Raw genomic sequence first — 26,855 nt, 5'->3', positions numbered from 1 at the left:
AAAATTTCAAATGGCTACCAAACATTTGAAGAAAAAATGGAAAGTTGGCAAATTTGTCAAATTTGCCAAATGGACACCATTGACTATTGGCTTAGGTTAGGTGGAATAGTAAAGGGGTTGGTGCAATAGTGCCATTATTTTCCCTATAAATAGATGGCACTTCTTCCATTCTATATCATCCCAAAATTGTTAAGCTTATAAGTTTCTAAGCTTTTGAGAGAAGTGAGAGAAGTGTGTCTGAGGAATTTATTTTTCCTGCAGAGTATGAGAGTACTGAGTATATTTAGGTTTCTAGGAAGTGAGATTCGTTACTCAAATATTGTACTCTATTAATTGTTTAATAAACAATTATTCTTTCTTGCCTCCGTGGATATAGGTTTAATTACCGAACCACGTAAATTCTTGTGTCCTTTATTTTTCAATAATTATTTGGTGCGCTTGATTCCGTATTCTGTGCACAACAAGTGGTATCAGAGCCGACGGTTCGTACTTGGGGGGATACGGTACTATTCACGTATACGGTACTATTCACGAATACGGTGGAGACGGCCATTTGTACTTAGGAGACAATCTATTGTAAGTAGTGTGTATTTTTGCATGTCTAGGAAAGTTCTGTCAAAAAAGGCGATAAGAGTCTAAGGATTCTGGTTTTTAATTGGGACCGAGTTCCCATCCAGTTTCCTAGGAACTTTCCTAGTGCATTTATTCACTCGAAATTAACATCATAGAGGCTGTTTTTTAAGTGGAAATAGTTCATTGAGAAAAATGGTAGAAGGTGAAACTTCTAGAATTGGGGAGAGATCTACCGAGACTATTTCAGGAGACACTTCAGGTGGGAGGCGAGATTTGTCAAATCGCTATTCAGCACCTGTTATAGGAGGCCAGAAGATCGATGTTGAAAAGTTTGATGGGAAAATCAACTTCGGCATGTGGAGGCGCGAAGTTATGGATGCCCTTATTCAAATCGATCTCGATGTTGTTCTGAAAAATAAAAGACACTTGTATGATGAAGAAATTTGGGATCGTATGAACGAGAAAGCCTGTGGTCAGATCAGATCTTGTTTGATCAAGGGGGTGAAATACTTGGTGAAAGATGAGGAGTGTGCAGTGACTTTGTGGCATACATTGGAAGAGAAGTACCTGGTGAAAAGTCCTGAAAATCATCTTCATGCAATGAGCTAAGTATATGGCTTTCGAATGAAGTCTGGGGTGTCAATGCACGATCATGTTTCAAGATTTGAAAAGTTACTTGCTGATTTGAAGAATCTTGATGAAGATATTAAAGATGAAGTCAAGGCTATGATTCTGTTACACTCACTACCAGAGGAATATAGCCATTTTGTGACTACTTTGATATATAGGAAGAGTGTGATCGTCTTTAAAGATGTTTGCACAGCATTGACTAGTTTGGAGATTCGGAATAATGATAAAAATTCTGAACGAGCATCGTCTGAAGCTTTGGTGAGCAGAGATTGGGCGATGGAGAAACAGAAGAAGCGTGGTGGAAAGAATTCTCGATCCAAATCGAGAAGCAGAAATATAGCTCGAGATGAGTGTGCCTTTTGTCATGAAAAGGGCCATTCGAGAAAAGATTGTCCAAAGGCTCAAAAGAGAGATGAGAAGAAACCAGCAGCAGCAAACATGGCACGGAAAGATGAGAACTCTGATTATTCACTAAGTATTACTCCTACAGCATACGTGGCTAGTTCGAGTGAGTGGATAGTTGATACTGGAGCAACCTATCATTTGTGTCATATTAAGGAATGGTTTACGAATTTTCGTAATCTGGAATCCGGTGCAGTTATGATGGGGAATAATCAACCTTGTCGCACAATGAGGATAGGAACAATTCAGCTCAAAATGTTTGATGGAATGGTCAGAGAACTCAAAGAGGTTAGATTTGTTCCAGAGATAAAGAAAAATCTAATTTCTGTGGGTGCTTTAGAAGCTAAAGGTTACAAAGTTACCATTGAAGATGGCACAATGAAGTTTACACATGGGGCTATGGTGATTCTGCAAGGGGTTCAGCGTCATAATCTGTACTATTTGAAGGGAGGTACAACTGATGAAGCAAATATTGTTGAGGCGCACAGTGACACCACCAAGCTATGGCATGTACGACTGGGACATGCAGGAGAAAAGTCTTTGCAAACTCTGATGAGGCATGGACTCTTAAAATGTACCAAAACCTGTAAATTAAATTTCTGTAAGCATTGTGTAGTAGGCAAGAAAACAAAGGTCAAGTTTGGTACAGCTAATCACGATACTCGTGAGATCCTTGCATATGTTCATAGTGATGTATGGGGACCAACCAAGACTGCATCAATTGGTGGAAGCCATTATTTTGTTAACTTTGTTGATGATTTCTCTAGACGTGTATGGGTGTACACCATGCGAGCAAAGGATGAGGTTCTAGAGATTTTCGTGAAGTGGAAGAAATTGGTGGAGACTCAAACTGGCAGAAAGATCAAAGTATTATGATCTGATAATGGGGGTGAATATACTTTTGATCCATTCTTGCAAGTATGCTAGAACGAGGGTATTAAAAGACATTTCACGGTGAGACATACTCCGCAACAGAACGGTGTGGCTGAGCGTATGAATCGTACTTTACTAGAGAAGGTACGATGTATGTTATCTAATGCTGGTTTAGATAAAAAGTTTTGGGCTGAAGCTGTGAGCTACGCAAGTCACTTGGTAAATCGGTTGCCTTCTGCTGCAATTGGAGGTAAAACTCCTATGGAAATGTGGTATGGAAAGCATGTACAAGACTATGATTCCCTTCGTGTATTCGGGTGTCCAGCTTATTATCATGTCAAAGATGGTAAACTGGATCCTCGTGCTAGAAAATCTATCTTTGTGGGATTCAAAGGTGGAGTAAAGGGCTTCAAGCTTTGGGATCTCGAAGACAAAAAGTTTGTGTGTAGCAGAGATGTCACATTTGATGAAGCTTCAATGATAAAAGCTTCAAGTTCTCAGCATGTGGAGAACAAGACCACAAAGGTATTGTAGTGGGTGGAGTTTGATGCAACTCCATATGTACCAATTAGTTCTACATCAAAGAATGGTTCAACTATGGAGGTGACACCTAGAGTTGAAGAAGAGGTTGTTTCTTCTGATGTCCCACAAAATGAAGAAACAATTGATGATGTAGATGATGATGATTTTATAGCAACAAGGAGACCAAGAAGAGAGATAAAGAAACCCGGATGGCTTACTAAAGATATGGTGGTAGCCTATGCACTTCCAGTTATTGATGATGACATCCCCAATACTTTCGGTGAAGCATTACGCAGCAGTGAAAGTGATCAGTGGAAGCTAGCCATGGAGGAAGAGATGAAATCTCTCCATCAAAATCAGACTTGGGAACTTGTAAAGTTACCAAAGGGGAAAAGGGCTATTGGCAATAAATGGGTCTACACCAAAAAGCAAGGATCTCCGAATCAAACAACTCCTTGATACAAGGCAAGGCTCGTGGCAAAAGGTTTTGCTCAAAAGGAAGGTATTGACTACAATGAAGTTTTCTTTCCAGTTGTAAAACATACTTCCATTCGTATCCTACTTGCCTTAGTTGAAAAATATGAGTTAGAGTTGGCTCAGTTGGATGTTAAGACAGCGTTCTTACATGGAGATTTGGAGGAGGAAATCTATATGATTCAGTCTTGTGGTTTCAGAGTTGCTGGAAAGGAAAATCGTGTGTGCAAATTGAGTAAATCTTTATACGGATTGAAACTAATTCTTCGAATGCGTTGAGTTTGGAGACTTTTGAACTACGGTTGGCTTGATCCCAAATTTTGGGTACGTAGGCAGTCGAAACGACACAGCCATTCTGGATCCTTATTGAAGGATCACTTTGGGGATGAGGGTTCGTTGGTAGTCGGCTCAGATTTGGACAAATTTTCGCCAAGGTGGAGAATTGTTGAAAAGTCATGCACGTGACATTGAAATTCAAAAATGAATGCAAAATTTCAAATGGCTACCAAACATTTGAAGAAAAGATGGAAAGTTGGCAAATTTGACACACCATTGACTATTGGCTTAGGTTAGGTGGAATAGTAAAGGGGTTGGTGCAATAGTGCCATTATTTTCCCTATAAATAGATGGCACTTCTTCCATTCTATATCATCCCAAAATTGTTAAGCTTATAAGTTTCTAAGCTTTTGAGAGAAGTGAGAGAAGTGTGTCTGAGGAATTTATTTTTCCTGCAGAGTGTGAGAGTACTGAGTATATTTGGGTTTCTGGGAAGTGAGATTCGTTACTCAAATATTGTACTCTATTAATTGTTTAATAAGCAATTATTCTTTCTTGCCTCCGTGGATGTAGGTTTAATTACCGAACCACGTAAATTCTTGTGTCCTTTATTTTTCAGTAATTATTTGGTGCGCTTGATTCCGCATTCCGTGCACAACAGTTGCTGCCAAAGTCTTTGAAAGGCTAAAGCCTTTGGACTTGAGCATGTTCATAATGTTGGTGAAGGTCTTCAGAAGGCTAAAAAATCTGCTGTTATGAAAACGTATCTTTTAATAAAGTGAGTGTTTCTTCATGTCTTGATCATGACATTGACGATGGGTTTGTGATTATGGCAGTCACGAACTGCTGGTGACGGAGAAAGGAGATGAAAAGTGGAGATACCACTGAATTTGATGATTCTGAACGAATTCAATTTCAAAATATTGTTCATCATAACGAAAAGTTCTATGATTTGAACATGGATTCTAAAACTTTGCAAGTTACTAAAGTTGCTAATGTTGGATGTCAGTACTATCAATTTGTTTCGTTTATGCACTCTGTGAAGAAATCGTGCAAAGAATTGTTCTTTATTTATCTGGGAGCGTTCTTAGAAAAGGGTGATGAGGGTTATGATATTCGGAGCAATAGAACTGATTACCCATTTGTTTGCATTTATGTGTTTAAGCTTGATATCAAAGGATGTTGAAGATATTGCGTTTGATTATGGAGTTTGGTACCATGATGAGGATGACAATTTGGAGGATGAGGCGCTATTTTGTGGCAATGATTGTTCATTCTTTAACTCAGCATTTTATTGATCAGACTCTAGATTGAAAAAGATTAATTCCTTTGAAAAAAAACAAAAAAAGGGTAGTGACCCATGATCATAATTTTCCAATTTAAAAATTTGATCACCACTGAATTAAATGCAATTCTTTCTAAGCCCCAACAGACTCATTAGCTGGAAAAATTCTACAAGATATCAGAGGTAATATAAATAATTAATGCATGTATGACATATGTAATTAAATTTAATATGATTATCACTTAAATGAAATGTCATAATATCATTTACTTGTTGTATGGTTGACATAGTACATAAGATATATTGTAGAATTTTTTCACCTGTTATCCGAAGATCACATTGGGCCCCGACTAATCCAGATTCGAGTCGGGTATGACCACTAGGGCGTCAAAGCTCTTCAAACAAGTATTTAACGCAGTTGCATTTCTAATCCTCAAACTGAAAAACCTTGGTTAAGTTAGAACAACCCCATGCCAGCTGATCTACGCGCTTGTTTGTTATATTTTTACTTTACTCTTGATGTGTATTTGTTAGATTTTTTCACTCTAAATTCAAGCGTTACCTCCCTAATTAGGTGATTTTTTTTTAATTAATAAAATCCTCTCATATCATCGAAGTTTGCTAAAAAACAGAAAGAAAGACGTATGGAACATCGTTTCCGAATTGACTTGGCCGAATATCGATGTAAGAGTACCTGGATGGATACATCAAGCTTATGAATTACAAGTGCTCTACTGAATTTACTTAGGGTTGTATCATTAATACTCTTCCAAAATAATGCCACGAAATGTGTGTGTGTGTACCTATATGGAAAATTAATTGAATAAAGCCAGATACGGTCAATGAACGGTCTTGATAATGTATGGTCAACTGATCATTAAAGGCTTTTAATAATTAATTCATATTGAACCAAAGTTGGTTGCTGTGAGTGGTTCGGCACTCGCACTCTTTAAAAGAGCTCAAGGGTTCAAGCCCCGCTCTTGTATGGAGTCACCATTTTAGCTAGTATTTTACCCTTTATAGGCCGACCCGGTGCGAGCAGAGATTAGTTGAGATCCACTCAGGACCACCTCGTAATTCGGATAAAAAAAAATTAATTCTTATTGAGGAAGAAGAAATTAAGTCATGCAATTCACAGCCCAACTGGATTTTTTTTTTGTTTTAAATAAAAGATGAGTTTCCTGTTGCTTCTTTAATTTAATTTAGTTTCTTATTCTTTTGTTTTATTTTAAAAGGGTTTGTATTTTCTTAATTAAAAATCTTATTTTATCTTCAATGAATTATACAATATTTTACTTTCAATGAATTATTATAGTAATTTAATGACAAATTAACAAAAAGGTTTTTATACTATTATTTAAAAAACAATGATGAAATGAGTTATTATTATTTAAATAATAAGAATGAAATAGATTATTATATCAAACCCTAAGAAAATAAAGGAAGTTTTCCCGTATGAATAAATTGAAACACGAAAAAAAGAAAAAAAAATATTATATGCCAAAGAAAATGGAACTTAAATGAAAAGAATTTAAACCAGTCAATAATTAAACATTTTCATCTATTTCACAACTGGTAAATTTAGTTAGTCATACCAATATTTGCTGAACTAGCTAACAAGCCATTAGCTACTGAAAAAAAAATATATATAACAAATGAACAAAAACAAGGTCAGTTTTAAAACCTACATATCATCAACGCCCTATCCCATAAAGCCCTTCTTCTTCTTCTTCAGTATCTTCTTATGAAAATTAGAATGTTTGTCACCATCAAACGTGGGGCTAGCCGCTGGCCGATACTCAGGCAAAAGCCGCCCGGACTTGTACCGTACTCCGCAAGCATTGCACAACGTCTTTGGCCCCAACGGCCCCATCCTCCACTGCGGCGTCTGCGTAGTTTCGCAATGACTGCACTTTCGCTGCTGCTGCTGCTGCACAATGCGTTCTCTTCTGCGACCCTTCTGTTTCTTATAATTATTAGCCAGGACACAACTGTTGTTGTAGTCCGCTAACGGCGCCGGCGCCACTCGTTTTCTCATCATTACTCGAGCTTGTGCCTTCTGCTCGGGTGGCATAACGGAATATTCTAAGGGCAAAAAATCACCATCAACACCAGCTAAAGAGATTGAATCGTTGAGGAAATTGGGATATAATTCTATTTCGTTAATGGGGTCTTGTGGAACACAGAGGGGAGATGCTAGTGCTATGTGGCTAGTGTCACTGAAACCAAAATTATCACCGTCAAATGAGAATATATCATCCGCCATTAGAATGAAAACACGTGAATTCTCTTCTAATACATTTTTGTTCGCGTGTGTGTGTGTATATGTATATTGATAGATTTTATTTTACTTAATGCACAAGTAAATAATTATGAAAACCGACGTACGTCTAGTCTCGGAGAAATTCTAGATACTCATCACATATCCGTTTCCATATCAGTCCTGATGTTGACACGTGTCCGACAAGGATCGTAAGAAATATCAAAAAGGCCACTAGGTTTGCTGACGATTCTGACACGTGGCGTCTAACAATTGGACGGGATACGTGTGTGTGACTCCATTTCGCCTACGCGGCTCAATGGAAGAGTTGAAAGTACGCGGTGACAGATATTTGTTTCCATATAAAATGTTTGGTATTCGCGGAGGCCCCGCCCGATTTATGTTATATCGAATTTCATTTTATTTTATTTTTTATGATTTTAGACTTTTATAATTTATTATTATTATTATTTTCTTTTTTGCAGATCCAATCCAAAAGAAGACTAGGAAACCAAAATTGTAAAAGAATAATTTTTTAAAGGAAACCCTCTAGGTTGGCCAAAGATCACATGCACTGTTTGCAGCGAACTCATAATTGTTGTGAAACTTTTCCCCTCAGCCTCAAGTTTAAAACTAGGAGACGCCCTAGCATTAATGAAAAAATTTTAATAAGTCCATCTAGATTTGAACAAATAATTTTATCAGTGGCATTCAAATTTTGGTTATTTTAATTATTCTAATTCTAATTTAGTTATGACTTTTTTTTTTCACTTTTTTTGACATCTAATTTGCTTCAAATGAGTTTGAAAAATAGATAAGGATTTAATACGGAGTTGATTTTGTGATGAGCACAAAATTAATTGTTGTTAGACAAAAGAAGTAAAAAATAAATTATGAGCATTGATCTAATGCTCAGAAAAAAATCAACACAATACCGAATTATAATCCAACAAGCGGACAAAGGTTCAGAATAGAATCAAGTTAAAGAACACAAGCTGATAAGCTGGTCAGGAGCGCAATCAAAATAAGGAACACAAGCAAGTCGCATTTAGCATTCAAGGAAGAACTTGAGTTTGTGCCTTTTCTTCTTCCTTATGATTACTCTTTTTAAAAAAAATATAGTCTAGATAAATATATAAGCTTTTTGTCATTGTTACTGATTAAGTGTCTGTTTGATATAACTTATTTAATGACCATAAATACTCATTTAATCGCATAAGCTCTTATCATAATTTTTGTTGTTATTTGATTATTTTTTTAATGGAATTTTTGAAACTTAAATAAGTTATTTTGTCTCTACTAGTAATAAGTTCAGATTTTGAGCTTTTGAGAGTAGAGATTGAAATATTTTTTTTTCAATATTAAAATATCTAAAATATCATCTACTTATTCGGCGATCTTATTTTATTCTTTTCATAATATAACTTTAAAAAACGTGCCTATTAAAGTAATTTCACACATTTTTATTAAAGTTCTTATTGATAACCAAACAATTAATTTTTTTTAGTAAAATCTCTATTTATAAAAGCTCTACTAATAAAAATTTTACTTAAATAAACTATACTTGAAAAGTTGTACCAAATGGAGCCTTAACTGAACAAGTGGTTAGCTCTCTTCCATATTAATTCTCTCCCACACACGTGGCAAGAAGCACGTGAAATTAAAATCACAAATAACTTGAAATAATTTCGTTTCTAATAGGGGAAAAGCCACCCACACTCTGAAGATTTGGTTAAATGGTCACACAAATCCCCTTAAATTCATAAATGATCATACAAACCCCTTTTTTATGTTATACCCTTCGTTACAACAACTCAATAATTAACTTTAATTAAACTTCTATAATAAATATAAATAAAAATAAAAATAATGCAATATGTAAAATAAAGATAAAATTTATAAAATATTTTGAAATTAAAAAGTTATTTTAACATTATTAATCTGTCATATTGTTTTAATGATGATAAAACTATTTGACTTATTAATAATATGTAAGTATCATACCTAACATTCACAATAATTTACAAAATTCATATTATTTTATTTACAATATCCTTTTTTTTAATTATGTCTATATTAGCATGCATCTTAAAGTCAATTTTTGGATGAAGAGATTTTAATATTAATAAAATCTGTCAGGATAGACTAATAATAACTTAATATTAAAATTAATTTTCAATATATGTTATTTTATTAATTATACTTATTGTAATATTTTATTGTATTATATTATATTTATTTATTATTTTTATCTTATTACTATATTTATATTTATTTGGGTTGTTGTAATCAAAGAATATAATAGTCATTTATGAAATTAAGGGAGCTTGTGTAATTATTTATAAAAGTAAAGGGGTCTGTGTGACATTTAAGACAACTTTTAAGATGTGGGTGGCTTTTTCCCTCCCTGGGTGAGCAAAGGCAATGATCTATATGCATCTAAGAAGAGGTTTTCATGGCGGCTGATCATTACCGAATGGTGCACAAAACTACAAGGCACAATAAGAAAGCGAAATTCTACAACTATCTTTAATTTCCTTTTTTTATTTTCATTATAACGGTAGCCAGCAATTCATGAATGTAAATACAAATCCCTTGTTGATGAATGATGATGATAGTTTTATTATTATTTTTTGTTTAGCGTTCTCCGCCGATTCATTTTTAATTTTAAAGCCGGCTATTAACTGTGTGGATTCAGAAAGTAAGCAGACGGTTTCTTCTATCTCTGCCCTGGAGCTTTTACTATAAATAGAAGAGGCTTTAATCAATTCATATATAATAAAGACCACAAAGACAGATTTAGTTCTTTTATTAACCGAAGAAAATACAGAAATTAATTAGGAAATGGCCAGCTACAAAACTTCTGTGTTCTGCAATTTGGCTTTGTTCGTTGCTCTTCTCCTCATTGTCTCTGTGGCTGAAAGCCGCAATTTTGCCGGTAAATATTCCAATAGTCTCCGTAGAATTCGAAGTACAGTGGTGGTCAGCCAAATAAAATTACTTGAAAACAATTCAGCAAAGTCCCTTGAAGCGATTTTATAATTAACTTGATAATGTGCTTAATTATATATTGTAATTAATTGTTTATAGTAAAAATGTACGTGCAGTTGGGCTCGTAAAGGCCCCCCCAACTTGTGATTCGGTGTATGGTGCCCAAGAAGGTGATACCTGCTTTGATGTTTCGCAGAAGTTCAACTTGAGCAATGAGTTATTTCTTGCCATCAACCCCAATATCGACTGCGACGCCGTCTTCGTTGGTCAATGGCTTTGTGTCGCTGGCAGCGCTTAATTAACTAGCCAACAAATCAGAGATCAATTCCGAGAGCTTCCAAATCATTTCTGCTGTTAATTAATTTGAATTTCAAGAAATTTCAACTTGTAGTCTTTTCTTTTGTGATGTTAACAAGCATGTCTTACATATGCTTCTAATGCGAACATTAGTTCAAATAAAGTCAATTTCCTTCCAGTTTTATTTACAGGCTTGAAAAAATTGAAAACAAAATGTGCACCCATTGCACTGTTTGTTTATATGCGTTTGTACGTTACAAGTATAATTTTCATAAGATTTTTGTTTTCTAGTAATAATAATGCCTTACATTGCATTAGGGATTTTTCATATGATTCCCACGTGTTAGATAGCGAAACAGAAACGGCTCTCCGTTATTTAGTAGTGTGTATTATATGCGTTTGTATGTTACAAGTATAATTTTCATAAGATTTTTGTTTTCTAATAATAATAATGCCTTACATTGCATTAGGGCTTTTGCATATGATTCCCACGTATTAGATACCGAAACAGAAACGGCTCTCTATTATTTACTTGTATATATTATATGCGTTTTTATGTTACAATTATAATTTTCAAATTTGGATTCTAATGATTTTATATTATTTAAACGATTTTATTCATTTATCAAATATTTATTTGTCAAAATCTGATACATACAAACTAGGGTAAATGCTTATTTAGTCACTATATTTTGACTTAAGTATCTATTTAGTCTAACTGTTGTTCTTTTCTTTTTCAATAATACTCTTTCAACAATGTTTTTGCCTTCTTGAGAATATTAATTAAAAGAACAAATTAGCCTTTCAAGTAATATAAAAATTTTCACAAAATTTCATGTTACTATTTTACTTTTAGGATTATTTTAGTAAATTATTTTTTTTATAAAATAACTATTAGTAAAATTGATACGAGGATATTAAATATTGTCTTTAGCTAGCTGATATTAATTTATTTATAAATAAATTATCAGCAAGAGTTTTGAATGTGTACAAAAAAAAATACTAATTCTTTCATACTAATATTTATTGGTTAATTCATTGATTTAAAATATAATTTATTTTACACCAGACCTGCATCATTTAAATATAATTTATTTTGTCCCAATTTTATAAACCAGTATGTGAATAATTGAAGTATTAAAAAACTAAAAAGACACAGAATTTAAAAAGAAAACTATATATCACACAGAACACAAATTAAAAAAACAAAAAGAAATGAATGTCTTTATATTCACTACTAAATCTAGCTCAACATACAAATTGATGAACGAAGAAAAACCACCAATGAAAATAAAATAATTTTTTTAAAAAATAAATGAATAATAAATAAATAAATAATGTAAGTCTAAGTTACATATTAACAACCTAGCTAAATACCCTTCTTCTTTTTCAATATTTTTCTATGAAAATTAGAATGTATATGAACATCAAATGTGGGACTAGCCGCTGGCCTATACTCAGGCAAAAGCCGCCCCGACTTGTACCGTACCCCGCAAGCATTGCAAAGCGTCTTCGGCCCCAATGGCCCGACTCTCCACTGCGGAGTGTGCCTCGTTTCGCAATGACTGCACTTTCGCTGCCAAAGCTCCTCATTCATACTCATCGACCACATCCCCCGCCTCCCTTCTCTTTTACCCCTCGGTTTCTTGTTACCCAAGAAACCATTGCACCCCTGTGCCGCCGCCGCCGCCTGTTTCTTCATCATTGGCGTTTCGAATTCCGATGAGAAATTAGAAACGTCTAGATTACTTATTGAGATTGAATCGTTGAGGAAATTAGGATATAATTCTATTTCATCAATTGGGTCCTGTGGAACACAAAGAGGAGATGACGTGTAGCTACAAGAGTCACTGTAGCTAAAATCGCCTTCATCATCAAACGTAAATATATTTTCAGCCATTATAAAAAAGATAAATTAACACATTAATTAATTTCCTTCCACTTCCTTTGCGTGTGTATATATAAAGAAGAAGTTTTATTTTACTTAATGAGTAAGTCTCTCTACGAAACCGGCGTCTGAAAGCTGCAAATGATATATCCGTTTAGAACATTAGTCGTGATCATGACACGTAACCGACATTGATTCTGGCGAAATATAAGAGAAAGAATTTGGATTTACTCGGTTTTTATGACAAATCTCACACAGTGGCGTCTAACAATTGGAGAGACTAACGCGGGAAATTTAATCAGATGGTTATAATTACGCGGTGACAAATTAAAGAATATATATATAGAGAGAGAGAGAGATAATACATACATGTATTTGATTTATTTCTAAATTAAACGTTTGATATTAATGGTGGAGTCATACTACGCGGTGACAAATTAAAGATATACATATATATATATATAGAGAGAGAGAGAGATAATACATACATGTATTTGATTTATTTCTAAATTAAACGTTTGATATTAATGGCGGAGTCATACACCAGTTGGGGCACATGCCCGTTTGAATTTTAATTTAGTAAGAATGTTCCATATATAAAAGGCTGAGTTTAAAAAAATTGAATTAAAAAAAAAGGTAATTTCAAAAGACTAGAAAGGTGCAAGTGATATCTGCCAACGTTAGAGATTAATAAGCTTAAACTTTCTTCTAGGGATGGCAATGGGGAGGGGAGGGGAGAGGAGGGGAGGGGATTGACAACCCCATATCCATCTCCGATATTTCGCATATGTCTCCATCTCCTCATTGTCTCTGTTAGAATTGCTTACTAGGGTTCATGTCTCCTCCTTGAATAATAATAAGAAATCTCCGAAGGTCCCCAATCCCCAAATAACCTCCGAATAACTGATACGTTTTTAGTTTTTGAATTTGATTTAATCATATTAAAATAAAAAAGTTTAAATAAAAGTAAAGTTTCACCATATATCTTAACAAAAAGTTTGGATGTTATATCTTTAACTTTTGCTTTAGTTTTTGGCTTTATTAGGTAAAAGTTTGAAATAAAAATTTTGAGATAAGGCCTTTTAAATAAGACATGATCGAATAGTAATTTAAAACTATAATTAGTTAACTAGGTCTGAAAGTTTCATAATATATTTGTATAAATATTTTGATATTTGTTATTTATACTAATATTTAATATTTTATAATTCAAACTTTTTTATTAAAAATTCTAAAAAATAAAAATAAAATTAAAAATTAAAATAGGGAATGGGGAATTGGGAGGGAATGAGGATTTTGGCTCATCCCTATCCTTTCCTCGAAAACGAAATTGGGTAAAAAACTATTCTCGTCCCTTCTCCGAATAAGAAATTGGGTATAAAATCGTCCATATACCCTCCCAAAACAAGGGAAACTCCTGAGGAGCCTTGTCCCCATGGGGATTTCTGCCCTCCCTACTTTCATCACTTATTCACACTTTGCGTGAATAAAAAATTGATGCATATACTAGTTGACCTAGAACAAGTCATAACTTGGGTAGTTTTAAATTTTCTTTACTTTAATTTCTTTTAAAATGTTGTCTTTAAAATTTTATTATGTCAAAAGAATTTGAGTTTATTTCAAATAAAAAGTTAAGGCCACATCAAGAAAAACTTAAAACTGCACAAATTATAGCCTATTCTATATCACAACGCTATTGAAAAAAATGATATTTACTGACGTTAGAATAGTGTCAATAATTACTTTCAATGATACTTGTTAATTGTATCAGTAATTTGACAGTCAGAAAAATAGTGTCACTTATTTGGTGTCAATGATTACTATTACTACAATTTTACAAGCTTTATGACATTATAGTATTAGTAATTACTAATAATGATTGCGTGTCAATAGTTCGTTTCAGTATAGTATCACGAATATTATGACACTACAATGATAGTGTTTACTAACATTTATTACATGTCAATAGTTTGTTTTACACCACGAATATGACATGATAGAATGAATAGATTCTAATATTTTAGTGTCAGTAATTAGTATTATTATAGTATCACTAGTATTATGACACAATTGAGATCTTACTTCATGATATATTTTTTAGTGTCAATGACCTTTAGTTGAATTTGTATTTTGGCATTTCTATTGTTACTCTACTATTTTCATTGTTCTTTTAGTTTTGCCAATCAAATCATGGTATTCAAAGAAAATTTTAAATTAAACTAAAGTACTAAACCAAACAATTAAATATAAGTTTATAATATTCCTAATAAAATTTAAATAAGTATAAAATGAAATACTAATATAAATATCTCAAATATAGTTTGGAAACAACATAATGACAGTTTGCATAAATCTATCAATCATCCTCTGTATATCTATTCCTTGACCTTCGCCTTTCCTTCACCTTTCCCACCTACAAGTGCAATATATGGAACCAATTAGCTAGTATGCTACACAAATCAATTCTTTGATATTTACAAGCAAAAATATACTTATGATATACTTGATTATCATATGTTACAATTAACTTTGCAACATACATGACCCACTTATCACAAAGTTGTGAAAGATCGTTTTGTAATGTACTCATCACAACCATTGAACTTAAAAAATAAAGCAACAAAATGTATACATATATTTTAAAATCTATACTAAAATAAAACGACAAAATAAATTCATATATTTTTTAATCTTTTATGAATAACATAAAAAAATAAAGAACATGCAAATAAATTGTATCACCATTGTAAACAATAATTACCAAAGCTGCCTAAAAAGTTGATAATTTACAATAATCATTTTGCTTCACTCAATATTACTTTAGCACTAACATTGGGCTTCATATGCCTTCCACTTCTACATGCAACAACTCTAGTCATTCTGGTCTGCACTAAAGTGTCTTAACTGAATAGTAGAACACACTAACAATTAGTATCAATTTTGCCAAACAACATCCTGAATGCATTCAGCAAAATATTGATCGATTATTTTCAACTAATGAATCTACCCACTCCATTTAAAATACAGTATGATCAAATCTAGATATATATAGTATTGTAACTTTTACCCATAATAAATATGCCAAATAAAGTATATATGATTATCCTAAACATACAAAGTACTCCATCTCACCCCTAACACAATATATTATTATATTGTTATTTTTAAGCATCAAGCAGCAAACAATTCACCCATTAAACATCTTCACAATTCACATAATTAACAAATAATATTTCATAAATAGTAGCAATTGATTGATTAAACACTGTTCTTAAGAAAATTCATCTCACAATGCATTCTTCAACAAAATATTAAAAAAAAGTTATAGAAGAACTTATATTGTTTTCAAGAATGTATAAATCTCAAATAATATCTTGGATGTACTTCATCACATAATAACCACATTCAAGGTTTCCAAGTTGTTTCAGACACTAAAGAAATAAAAATTAATTTCAAATAAAATAGTAAAAGTAACAATGAAAGTTATAACTTGTTTTAATAAAAACTTCACAGAGACCCATTGCACAACTGTCTTTTTGTTAGTCTTCACTCGATGCATTGTTATCCCACTATAAGCAATAAATAACGAATGTCAACATTTAAGTAAATCAATCAAACTTACTCATTCAAATCTGCCTCAACTCATCATTAGGATTATCACCTAATGGATCAAGATAATATATTTTTCACCTCACCATATCAATTGTTACTAGCACCCAATAGCCACTAAACAAACAATTAGAAAAATAACAAATAGATTACAAGATGAATTTAAATCATTCATATAGAAAAAAGAAAATGAACAAAAAATAAATAAACTATACCTTGGGTTCTATAGGAATACAATTATTTAAGTTATTTGTATCTTGTCCAAAAGGTTTGAAATATAGGAACACCTATTTGGGTAACTTGCTTAAGTTGAATATGACTTAACTATACATCCAAATTGAATTGGAATCACATCACTACCATTATCCATCTCCTCATATAAGTGTCTACTAAAAAAAGAAACTTGTATGACATATAAATATAACAATTAAATTAATGACAATTTGTAAAATCAGAAAACATAATAAAAACATAAATCAAGTTTTTTTCTCTTACTTGATCCATATTTTAATAACAGAATTTGAGAGCTCTGCAAACTCAATGAATTCACTGCAAATTTGTTTGTCCAATCTTCTCTCTCAGTAGACATAAAAAGTTTTCAGATCGTGTGCAATTATAATCAAACGTGGCAGGAAGCTCTCAATCATCAAAGAAAAGATGTTCATTTGTGAACTCTTGTTCTCTTTTCTTACGTTCACAGCTTGATAGGTATTCTTTTTTAGAACAAGTTTCCTTACTGTCATTGGTTTTACAACAACATGTTCCTTTATTGTTCCTTTCTGTTCATACAAATATACCACACCATTTACAGAAGACTCATCCGTCAACTTTTTTATTGAGGGAGTTAATGTTGAAGATCTTCCAGGGTTGATTTTTGAAATGGCTTCACAATTTACTTAGGGTGGATTCTGTTCAGGAGCTGGTAGGGGAAGTGTATTGATGTTTTTGTCAAATTTTGGACAAATAGTGGGTCATTGGTCACTGATTTTGGATTAGCTATGGTTTTATTGGTTACTGATTTTGGAGTAACTTTGGTGGGCGATCGACGATCAATCTCCATCTTAACACTACAATCACCTTTGGAGTTAGGAAAGTTGGAACTGCCAACTTCAATAATGTTGCAGGCATTTATCTTTGCATTCATTAAATCTAATTGAGCTTACATAAACTGAAAACTCTCTTGATACATCCTTTGTTCTCATACTAACTCAATAGGATCATGAATATTCAAATACATGGATGGGGTGATGAAGTGACCAAACTTCCATTAAGCTTTTTCTAAAGGGCTTCACCTAGGATATCATTTGGTCTTTGGGATTGGAATGTTCCCCGCTCAACATGGCTTCTTAGCTCACTCTAAAAAATAAATACAAAAAGAATTAATCAAGATTAAGAATAAAAAAAAAGTTAAATGATGACAACCAAAACGTACATCTTATTACTAGCATTTTTTGGAAGAAACAAAGCAACCCGATTTGTTAATTTACATACACTTTGATTATTATTTAATAACATTCATCAATAATAAAAAGAAAACTAGAATTAATTGAGGCCTTGAATCAACATCTGATTTATTATTATACACAACTTCTAGTGGTATATGCGATAGTTTCAATTTAATAAAAATGAGATATCTGTTCATTATGGTTTATGCAATAAAAAATTATACAGATTCATCTTACAATGACAAATTATAATATAATTCAGGCAACTTTTAGTTTTGGGGCAATTTGCATTGGTGTACACTTTTCAGTTAAGGTGGAAACTCATAATTCTCTTAGCCACTTGTTGCACTTCAGGGGTATAACTTCTATCTTTTCTCTTTTGAGCCAATAATCAGGCTTTACTGCGGTCAATTTTGCGCTAAAAAACTCCATAGTCTAACTTTTGCAATAATTAGATAAAAAGTAAATTAAAACTATCATGAATCACTTTATGCAACAACCTAGCATATCCTAAGTTTGTGTAAAATGGTTATTGTACTTACTCTTTTATGCAACAACCTAGCATATCCTATGCTGCCTAAATGATGATTGTGCATATTCTTCGCTCTTTTATCCTTTGTTGCCTTACTTTTTTCCTGCACAAAGTGGATATTGATTAAAATGGTTCGAAGCACTCAATACCATTATCCAACTAACATAATTTTAAACATACCTGAAAATCTTTGGATAGAACCTTATCAACAAAGCTCTTCCAGTCTTCTTTTCTAATGCCCTTATACTTGAAAGGAGCCTTTTTCAATGAATTCAAGTTGTTTGTATTGGGTAAAATATATTCATTTGCCAATTTAAATCTAAAGCTCATTAATGCAACTCCCTCCATTTGAACATTTGGGTTTTGTCATTATGAATCTACTTGAACTTTTCCTGAAAATGAGTCGACATTGTCTCTTTGATGTCCAGTGACATTTTCCTCCAATCATCATATATGATTAGAACTCTTTCTCGTACAATCACTCTAATGTAGTTCCTCAACTTATTTATCTTTTTTCAAACCGAAATTCCCTATGAATTATAAATTACCTCAATCTCGTCACTAACGCTTTTCTGTAAGTTTTTTTTTCTTTTTTGTAAGGTTTCGTCTTGGTCTTCTTTTAAGATCTGAATCATATGTCGACTCCTTATTTTTTGTCATGTCTCCAACAGACATGCAAATCATAGAGTGGATGAGAGCATTAGATATCAATACAATATTCTAATATAATAATAAAATAAAAAAGACAAATCAGTTGTTTACTGATGGGAAATAGTGTTAACAAGGAGCAATAGTTGAATTATTCATTTTCCGCATCAATATTTACCTGAAAAGCATCAACATCTGATCTTACACAAATTCCTCATTGCCCATATCTAACTTACATTATCAAAAATTGTTGGATAATGGTGCATACACATCCATGTCATCACACCCAACCCTATTTGAATATTACATTTTTCACTCACTGAACTAACAACTGATTTATTATCATCTAATTGACCTTTCATATAAAACACTTACTTTGCGTGACTAGCTAAATTAGATTTATAACCTATTTGATCTAAATTACTACACTGAACCTTAACTTATCAACGTTAACCCTTTATCATTTAGCCAATCACGCTTGAAAAGTACCTTCTTAACCCCTAGATAATCAAGTTGTTAGATCTTATCGACAACCCCATAAAAAAGCATATCCTAGAATGTATTTTTGTCTTTTAAGCTCGAAATATGTAAATTTTTAGCAACAATATGAACACCACAATTTTGTGTTACATGGTTGTTGTTCCGTTAACCCGTAGCTAAATTAAAATCATTAATACAGTAGCCTTCATATGTAACCACGCTTAAGTGCAATTTATTTGCCAGCCACCATACTATTTCCTCAACCGCTACATTATTTGCTTTATCAATAGTTACCTATTGTTTCAATTCATGAACCACATCAATTAGTTAAATGAGAAAAGTTTGTTTATCCTTATTTGGATACTTTTATTAGACCTAATAAAGCTAATATACCCTTTTGTTTTAGCCAATTAGAAAAAATACGAGATTGTTTAGTTGGCAACCATAAATGCTTTTTTAATTGACTAGGAAGTTTTGATTGCAATAAAGCCAAATGCTCATACCAAAGGAATTAAAAATATTTGATAAAAAAATTTAACATGAATTAAGAAAAATTTTTAGTCACATACTTTATGTATCGTTGAATCTTGGGGGTGTTCACCAAAATACATAGGTGTGCTTGTGCAAATATAAGGGCATCAACCACCTTAATATTTGCACCTCTAAATGACCTTTTGATTGTAAAACCAATTAGACAACCTGTAAGCAGTCCGATTGATTCACAATTTGAAAGATATTCAATACAAAATTCAAGTGCTTCCTCAGCAATATAACACTTTGCAATGCAACGTTCAGGACGGTTTTAGTTATGAGCATAACCCTTTATAGGTTTCATTTCTTTCTCGTATAGATATATCCATCGAAGATAAATCAGGCTACATAACTTCGCTTCTTCCATTAGATAAACTGTTAAATGGACCATTATATCGATGAAGGTAGGTAGAAAATATTATTCTAAATTGTATAAGGTGGTTTTAAGTTCTTTTTACAATTGGTTTAGAGGAGTAGGCTCTACTACCTTAAAACACAAAGAATTAAAAAAAAAAGCACAACATGATTATGACAAATCTGGCATTTTGAGGTAAACAATTTCGAATTGCCAATGGTAGTAGTTATTGCATCAAGGTATGATAATCATAAGACTTAAGCCCATGAAGACAACAATCATCTATTGAAACAAGATTGATAAAGTTAGAACAATAACTATCAAGAACTTTGACACCTTGCAAGGTTTCGCAAAATATTTTTTTTTCTTTCTTACTTAAAGTGTATGTGGCAAGGGGCAGCATTTTGTTTTGTTATCATGGGCTAATGTAATAAATGCTTTGTAAATTTTCTCTGTAAGCTTTGGATGTGTAAGATCTTTTCTAACATTAATTCCATCTTTTGTCTTCCCCAGTTGATGGAGTAATGTGTCATAGATGCTCTCACATGCATTTTTTTCTCAGTACGCATCGCATCTAGTTAATGGCAAACTAACCAATGTTTTCAATATTCTAAGTCAAAGAGGTTGATTTCTTTTTGTACAACAACTAAGCTATATCTCCATTACCCTTGCCTTCACCCTTATCTTCACCCTTACCGTCATCGTCATCCTCACCCCCACCCTCATCGTCACTATCACCCTCACCATGTTTCATTTTTTTTGGATTTTTTTTCCAAACTTAATGTCAATGTCAGCCACTAAGTTTTCAAGTAACGACATAGGGGCCATATATGACATTTTCAGCAAATATATACATGTGTTTATCCCACAAATTAGACAACCAACAACCATAGTATCCCTTAACAATACATCCAGATATGTTCCCTTATGCTGAGAAGTCATTAATCGTCCACATCAACACAGCCTGTAAATTAAAAGTTTGTTTCCTATATACATCAAACATATCAGCATCTACATCCCATAGGGAAGTCCTCAATCAATGGTGCTAGGTACACATCTATATTAATTCCAGGCTGTTTAGGGCTAGATATCAATAGAGACAATATCATTAACTTCCTCTGTATACACAACCATAGAAGAAGATTAAATGTTATCAATGTAACAAGCCAACAACTATAAGTCATGCTAAATATGCTATGTGAGTTAATTTCATCATATGATAAAGCCAACCGAAGATTTCTTAGCTCTTGGGCAAAATCAGGTCATTTCTTGTCAATTAGCTGCCAAGCCAGTGAATTTGCTGGCTGGTGAAGCTTGCTATCTCTAATTTTTTTTTATTTTCTGCTATGTTAAGTTCTCAGTAGTTTGTAGTAATTGAATCATTCTTTCGGACTTAGAAATTATAAGAAAATACTGTAACACCTTTTTAGGACCCCCTTTCTAATTTTTTGGGATATCTTTTTTCTTATTTGTCATTTAGATGCTCTACAGCTTGGACATTCACTAAGATTTTTGAATTCATTCCTATAAAGAATTCAATTATTTGGACATGCATGTATTGTCTCATAATCTAAGCTTAATATGCTTTATTGTTTTCTTGGCCTCATATATGAACTTAGGCATACTATTATCATTTAGCAATATCTAATTTACCACTTCTAATAAAGCTTAAAACTCACTATCATACCCAGTTTCATCAAACCCAATAGCCCAATAGTTTTGAATGTTTTGAACCTGGATATAAGGTTTTTTCAGCATCTTTAAACATATCCTTAAAAGAGTTAGGATCTTTATCACAATACACGTAAGCATCATGAACCATGTCACCTAAGTTACTATAATCCAGACATTTAAAACACTGATTTTGTGGCTACTCTTGGCACTTTGCAAAGGTAGGTTTTGGTTCCACCTCACCATGCTAATTCCAAACAAAAAAAATTTTTAGAAAACCTTTTTTAAACAGTTTTAGTCTCGCTTATTCAGGAGTCAAAAACTCTATATTACAATAAGAGGTACAAGGTCATCTTATCGACATTCTATTTTTAGAATTAAGAATGACAAACTCCAAGAAATCATCAAACCCATCATAATACTCATCGGGCAATCTATCATAGAAATCCAAGTCCATAACGTGTATTTTTACCTGTTCATTTTTTGGATGTTGTTAGCTTAATAAGTTTACTTAAATTATAGAAATAACTTCAAACTTTGAGGTTTAAATAAAAAAATACAAATTGTAAAATAAATCTAAGTTCTATTTGTTTAAAGTTACTTAAATACATGTACACATCCAACAAGCCAACAGAGCATACATGTACACATTCAGCAAACCAACAGAATATACATGTACATATTCAGCAAGCTAACAGAACATACATGTACACATTAAACAAGCCAACAGAACATACAAGTACACATTTAGCAAGCCAACAAAACATGTCACATACACATTTTTCCACACCTCACTTTCATATTAGAATAAACAAAAGTATATGTATATTAAATAAACAAACAATTTAATTCCAAAAGAGTCCATGCAACAAATACGTAACTAAAAGCGTGCACATAAATATTTTAAACATCTCAATGCAAGTAAAACTTAGAACATAACAATAATAGAAGCTAGAAGAAAGTGAGTGATTTGAAAGAATTACCAAATGAAGATAATTGTTATACCGTGTACTTTTGTGATTCTTCAAAAGCGCGAGAGATTGAACTGAACATATTGATTCAATTAATTAGAACTACTCAATTGAAAAAAAACATTCAAGATGTAAGAAAAAATAATAACAAACTAAATATTCTAGTCGAAATTCAATAATGCAATATTAAAACGCACCCAAAAGTTTCCTATACAACAAATAAAAGGTCCTTTTAAAAAATTTATTAATTTAAAGATCATGCAAAAAAAAAGATGTATGTTATAGTCTGTCATTCATGTTCAATTATTCATGTATTATTCATTCAATTATTAATCTGCATATGGTTGTGGCACTAAAATGGTTAAAGCTATTGTACCCATCAATACAAATATGACTGAAGGATTCATTATATTATTAATGACTATGTGATCAGTAAAGCTATAGAGGGGAAATCACATAAAATAAATAAATTAATGACAATGTTTGTTGCTATTAAAGAGTTTGCTTGGTGAGATATTGCATTTATATTAAGTCTAGCTAGTGCATTATGGGGAAAGGATTGATAAATTGACCTAAATTGCATATGTGTCTTTATCAATGGATAATAAAATGGATCAAGTTAGGCTTAAAATTGAAAGCATCATGCAAAATTCAAATGCAATATTGATGAATAGGGAAAAAGAGAAAAACCCAAATCTACATTGACATTGTAATATATCAAATCTAGTGAAAGCATTTATGAAATTCAAAGTCGAGTGACATGACAAATGAAAAAGAGAGGAAAAAAATTGATTTGAATCAGGCACTTACAAGACCATTCTTAATTAAAAACTCTAGTACAATAACTCAGCTTCTGTCTTCACTCTGTTATGTTTTCCTAAGTCCCAAATTACAAATAATCAAGTTTATAGAAAAAATAAGAATTTAAAAACCCATTCTACAGTTAACCACAACCAAACAACATGCATGAGCAAAATATAAATTATAGATTAGAAACATAATAATTAAAAACAAATAAATGGTACCTTTAGAAACAAATTAATCGAAGGGGAGAGAGAGAACCAAATCTTGACAGAAAGGAATTGTTTTGCTTTAGGTTTGGTTGGGATTGACGTGGAGTTTGATTAGAATGTCCAGTATCAATAGTGGGGGATATGATTTTAAGGTTTTGTTTATTTAACTTTCACAAAGAAGAGCAATCGAGAGGTGAAGAATGATGAGTGAATGACTCAGAAAAAAAAATGGCTTCAATTTTGGTCTTAGGGTTAATATTGGTGGGGGATAAGATCTTTTATTTTTCTTTTTAAGTGAAACGATATTGTTTCTAATTGAAAATAATAAATTAACTTTCAAAATTTCAACCAAAACTCGTTAAAATTTTCACTAAGCCACTCTCAATATATTTTAAAAATTATATCACAAAAGCATTTTTTTTTACGGATACATTAGTGTAAGTAACAAAAAGTCACAATGGGTTCAATTTTAAACTTAAAAGCTTCGGTGTTAAAGGTCTTCAGTTCGAATATCAATCTGAAACAAGATTAGAATTTATTTTCTTTTACTGATACCTTAGTGTCACTAATAAAATTTCCAATGGTCTTTTCTTAAACTTAAACGCTTCAATATTGGAAGTCCTCAATTTGAGTTCTATCGGAAACATGATTAGAATTACTTTATGTTTATTACTAATACTTTAGTGTCAGAGATTTCTGATGTTTAACTTATGGACGCCATAGTATCAATAATTTGTGATATTTATATGTTAAACATGGAAAATAATCCATATGTATGAAAATACTGATACATTTTAATAAAAAGTGTCATAGGCCAAGTGTTAGTAAAGACTATCTTTCTAGTGGTGCAAGTTGTTGTACAAATTGCTTGGACATATTATATTATTGTTACTTATCTTATTTTCTTAATTTCTTTGAAAATGTAATATATGTAGTAATGATGTAATATTTGACAGTGAAACGAGCATCTGTATGATGACTAAAGCAAAGCTGAAAATATAAAAGATAATTGAAGAGGAAGTGATGAATTGATGGGTTTATTCATTTATCAATAGTCATTATACAAGCAATTACACCAACCAATAAAGCATGAAAACTAGGCACTACATAACGTGCCAAACAAACTCTCTCGAAAAGCAAAACGACATGCTTTTGAATAGGACATTTTTACTAAGAAACGAACTCTTATTGACTAGGACTCAATATAAATTAAATTAATTTTATTTAAGAATGGTCATGTGATGTGCTACAGATGATCTAACTTTCACACCCTCCCTTAAACTAATATCTGTAGAGATTAGTTTACACAAATCAATTTCTAATGCCCCCTTTAAACAGTTTCAACTTCTTTTAAAGAGTAAACACCAAGCATACTTCGAAGCTTCACAAAAATTGCTGGCTAAGGGTTTAGTCAATATATATGCCAATTAATCTTCAATCCTACAAGATACCAAATCAATAACACCATATTTACATAAATCACGCAAGAAATAATACCTCACATCGACATGTTTGCTTCTTCTATGGAGGGCTGAATTTTTTGAGAGTTTTATTGTAGAGATACATTATAATAAATCACAATTGACCCTTGCCACTATTGTGTAAAGTTTCAAGTAACCTTCTCAGCCAAATAGCTTCACATGAACTTGTTGATGCAGCAACAAACTTAGCTTTAGTTGTTGACAAAGTCACTTATTTGTTGATTTTCAGATGACCGAGTAACAGCTCCAGAATTCAATATAAGCACTACTCTAGATGTACTCTTTCTTTCATTAATATTTCTAGTATAATTACTGTTTGAGAACCCAATCAAGCTTAAAATTTCACCATTTTTGTATAAAATTCCAAAATCTGCGGTGCTTTTAGTGAAAAATTCTCTTTGTACATAAGAGATGAGCTTCAGTTGGATTCTCCATGTATCTGCTAATTATACTGACAACATGCATAATTTCTAGTGTTGTTAATGTCAAGTACATAAGACTAGTCCCAACAATTTGTTTGTAAAGACTAATATCCACTTTCTTCCAGTTCCATTCTTTAAGAGTTTCAAACCATAGTTGGAGTTGAAATTGAATTGCAATCCTTCATCATAATTCTGTCTAAAATTTTCAAGGCATAGTTTTTTGAGAAATAAAGCCACTAGTAGAGGATTATAATTCTTCAATGCTAAGAAAATAGTGCATTAACCCCAAATTTGTCATATCAAATTCATTTATCTTAGATATCTTGAAATCATTAAGTATGGCTCTATCATTACTGATATAAATGAGATCATCAACATATAAACACACAAGTAATATCTTCTTATCATCTCTATATTTAGTATATAGTGTGAGCTTATGAGGGCATTTAAGAAAATCTTCCTTAGCAAAGAAAGCATCTATAATGCTCTTTTTAACTTGTATATATACCTGATTTTGTGACATTGCTTTACATATCTAGAAGGTTGATCAACGTTCACCTTTTCTTACAATTCATTATGAAAAAAATGCTGATTTCACGTACCAATTGATATCTAGGTTAGGAATTCTGCATAGCCGTGGATATTAGAGCAAACAACTCTTTATAATCAACATTATGTCTTATTTATACCCTTTTGCAATGAGACAGGCATTGTACTTGTCAACTCCACCATCCTTGTTTAATTTTATTTAATAAATCTATTTAACCTCAATAGATTTTTACCTTTTTGGAAGGTCAACTAGTTCCCAACTTTTGTTTTTCTCTATAGAACATATCTCCTCGTCTATGGCTTTTTTTCATTTTAAATCCTTGACAACTTCTTAGAATATAACAGAGTGACAATTTGAGAACAAAAAATACTGCGAAATCGTATCATCATTATTAGATTGAACACAAATTACCTTATAATCTTGCATCCATATAGGCCTCTTTCAACCACAGCGAATGTGTGATTTAGCTGCTGCATTGGTAGCTTCTACTGTTGTTGAGGAACTTTTAGCAACTTTTTGAGCTTCATGTAAAGATATAGTAATCACTGAAATATGTTGTTGTAATGACTCTTGATTTTCTTCTTCACTGTCACTGTAAAAAATTAATTCGGTAGGTTGCTGCCCATTCCAGTTCCAAGTGCTTTCCTCATAAAAAAAATGACATATCTGCTGACCA

At 32.2% G+C, this 26,855-nt stretch overlaps 2 protein-coding genes across 2 annotated transcripts; both read right to left on the bottom strand.

Moving 5' to 3' along the window:
- Positions 1 to 6,579: 6,579 nt before the first annotated feature.
- LOC107176413 (GATA transcription factor 7-like) lies at positions 6,580 to 7,352 on the bottom strand. The gene has a single exon (XM_015528902.3). The coding sequence runs from the start codon at positions 7,299 to 7,301 to the stop codon at positions 6,738 to 6,740; it is 564 nt and encodes a 187-aa protein (XP_015384388.1). The 5' UTR covers positions 7,302 to 7,352; the 3' UTR covers positions 6,580 to 6,737.
- A 4,355-nt stretch (positions 7,353 to 11,707) lies between these two features.
- Positions 11,708 to 12,566, bottom strand: LOC107176414 (GATA transcription factor 7-like). Its single transcript, XM_015528904.3, has one exon. It carries the CDS (start codon positions 12,481 to 12,483, stop codon positions 11,953 to 11,955), a length of 531 nt encoding a protein of 176 aa, XP_015384390.1. The 5' UTR covers positions 12,484 to 12,566; the 3' UTR covers positions 11,708 to 11,952.
- Positions 12,567 to 26,855: the final 14,289 nt, after the last annotated feature.

This window comes from Citrus sinensis, chromosome 7, assembly GCF_022201045.2.
Source record: "Citrus sinensis cultivar Valencia sweet orange chromosome 7, DVS_A1.0, whole genome shotgun sequence".
Classification (NCBI taxonomy): domain Eukaryota; kingdom Viridiplantae; phylum Streptophyta; class Magnoliopsida; order Sapindales; family Rutaceae; genus Citrus; species Citrus sinensis.
The sequence above is the reverse complement of the archived record's forward strand: the minus strand, read 5'-3'. Positions and strand labels throughout refer to the sequence as shown.

Coding starts and splice junctions, on each gene's coding strand:
- LOC107176414 (XM_015528904.3), bottom strand. CDS start 12,483: ATGGCTGAAAATATATTTACGTTTGATGATGAAGGCGATTTTAGCTAC.
- LOC107176413 (XM_015528902.3), bottom strand. CDS start 7,301: ATGGCGGATGATATATTCTCATTTGACGGTGATAATTTTGGTTTCAGT.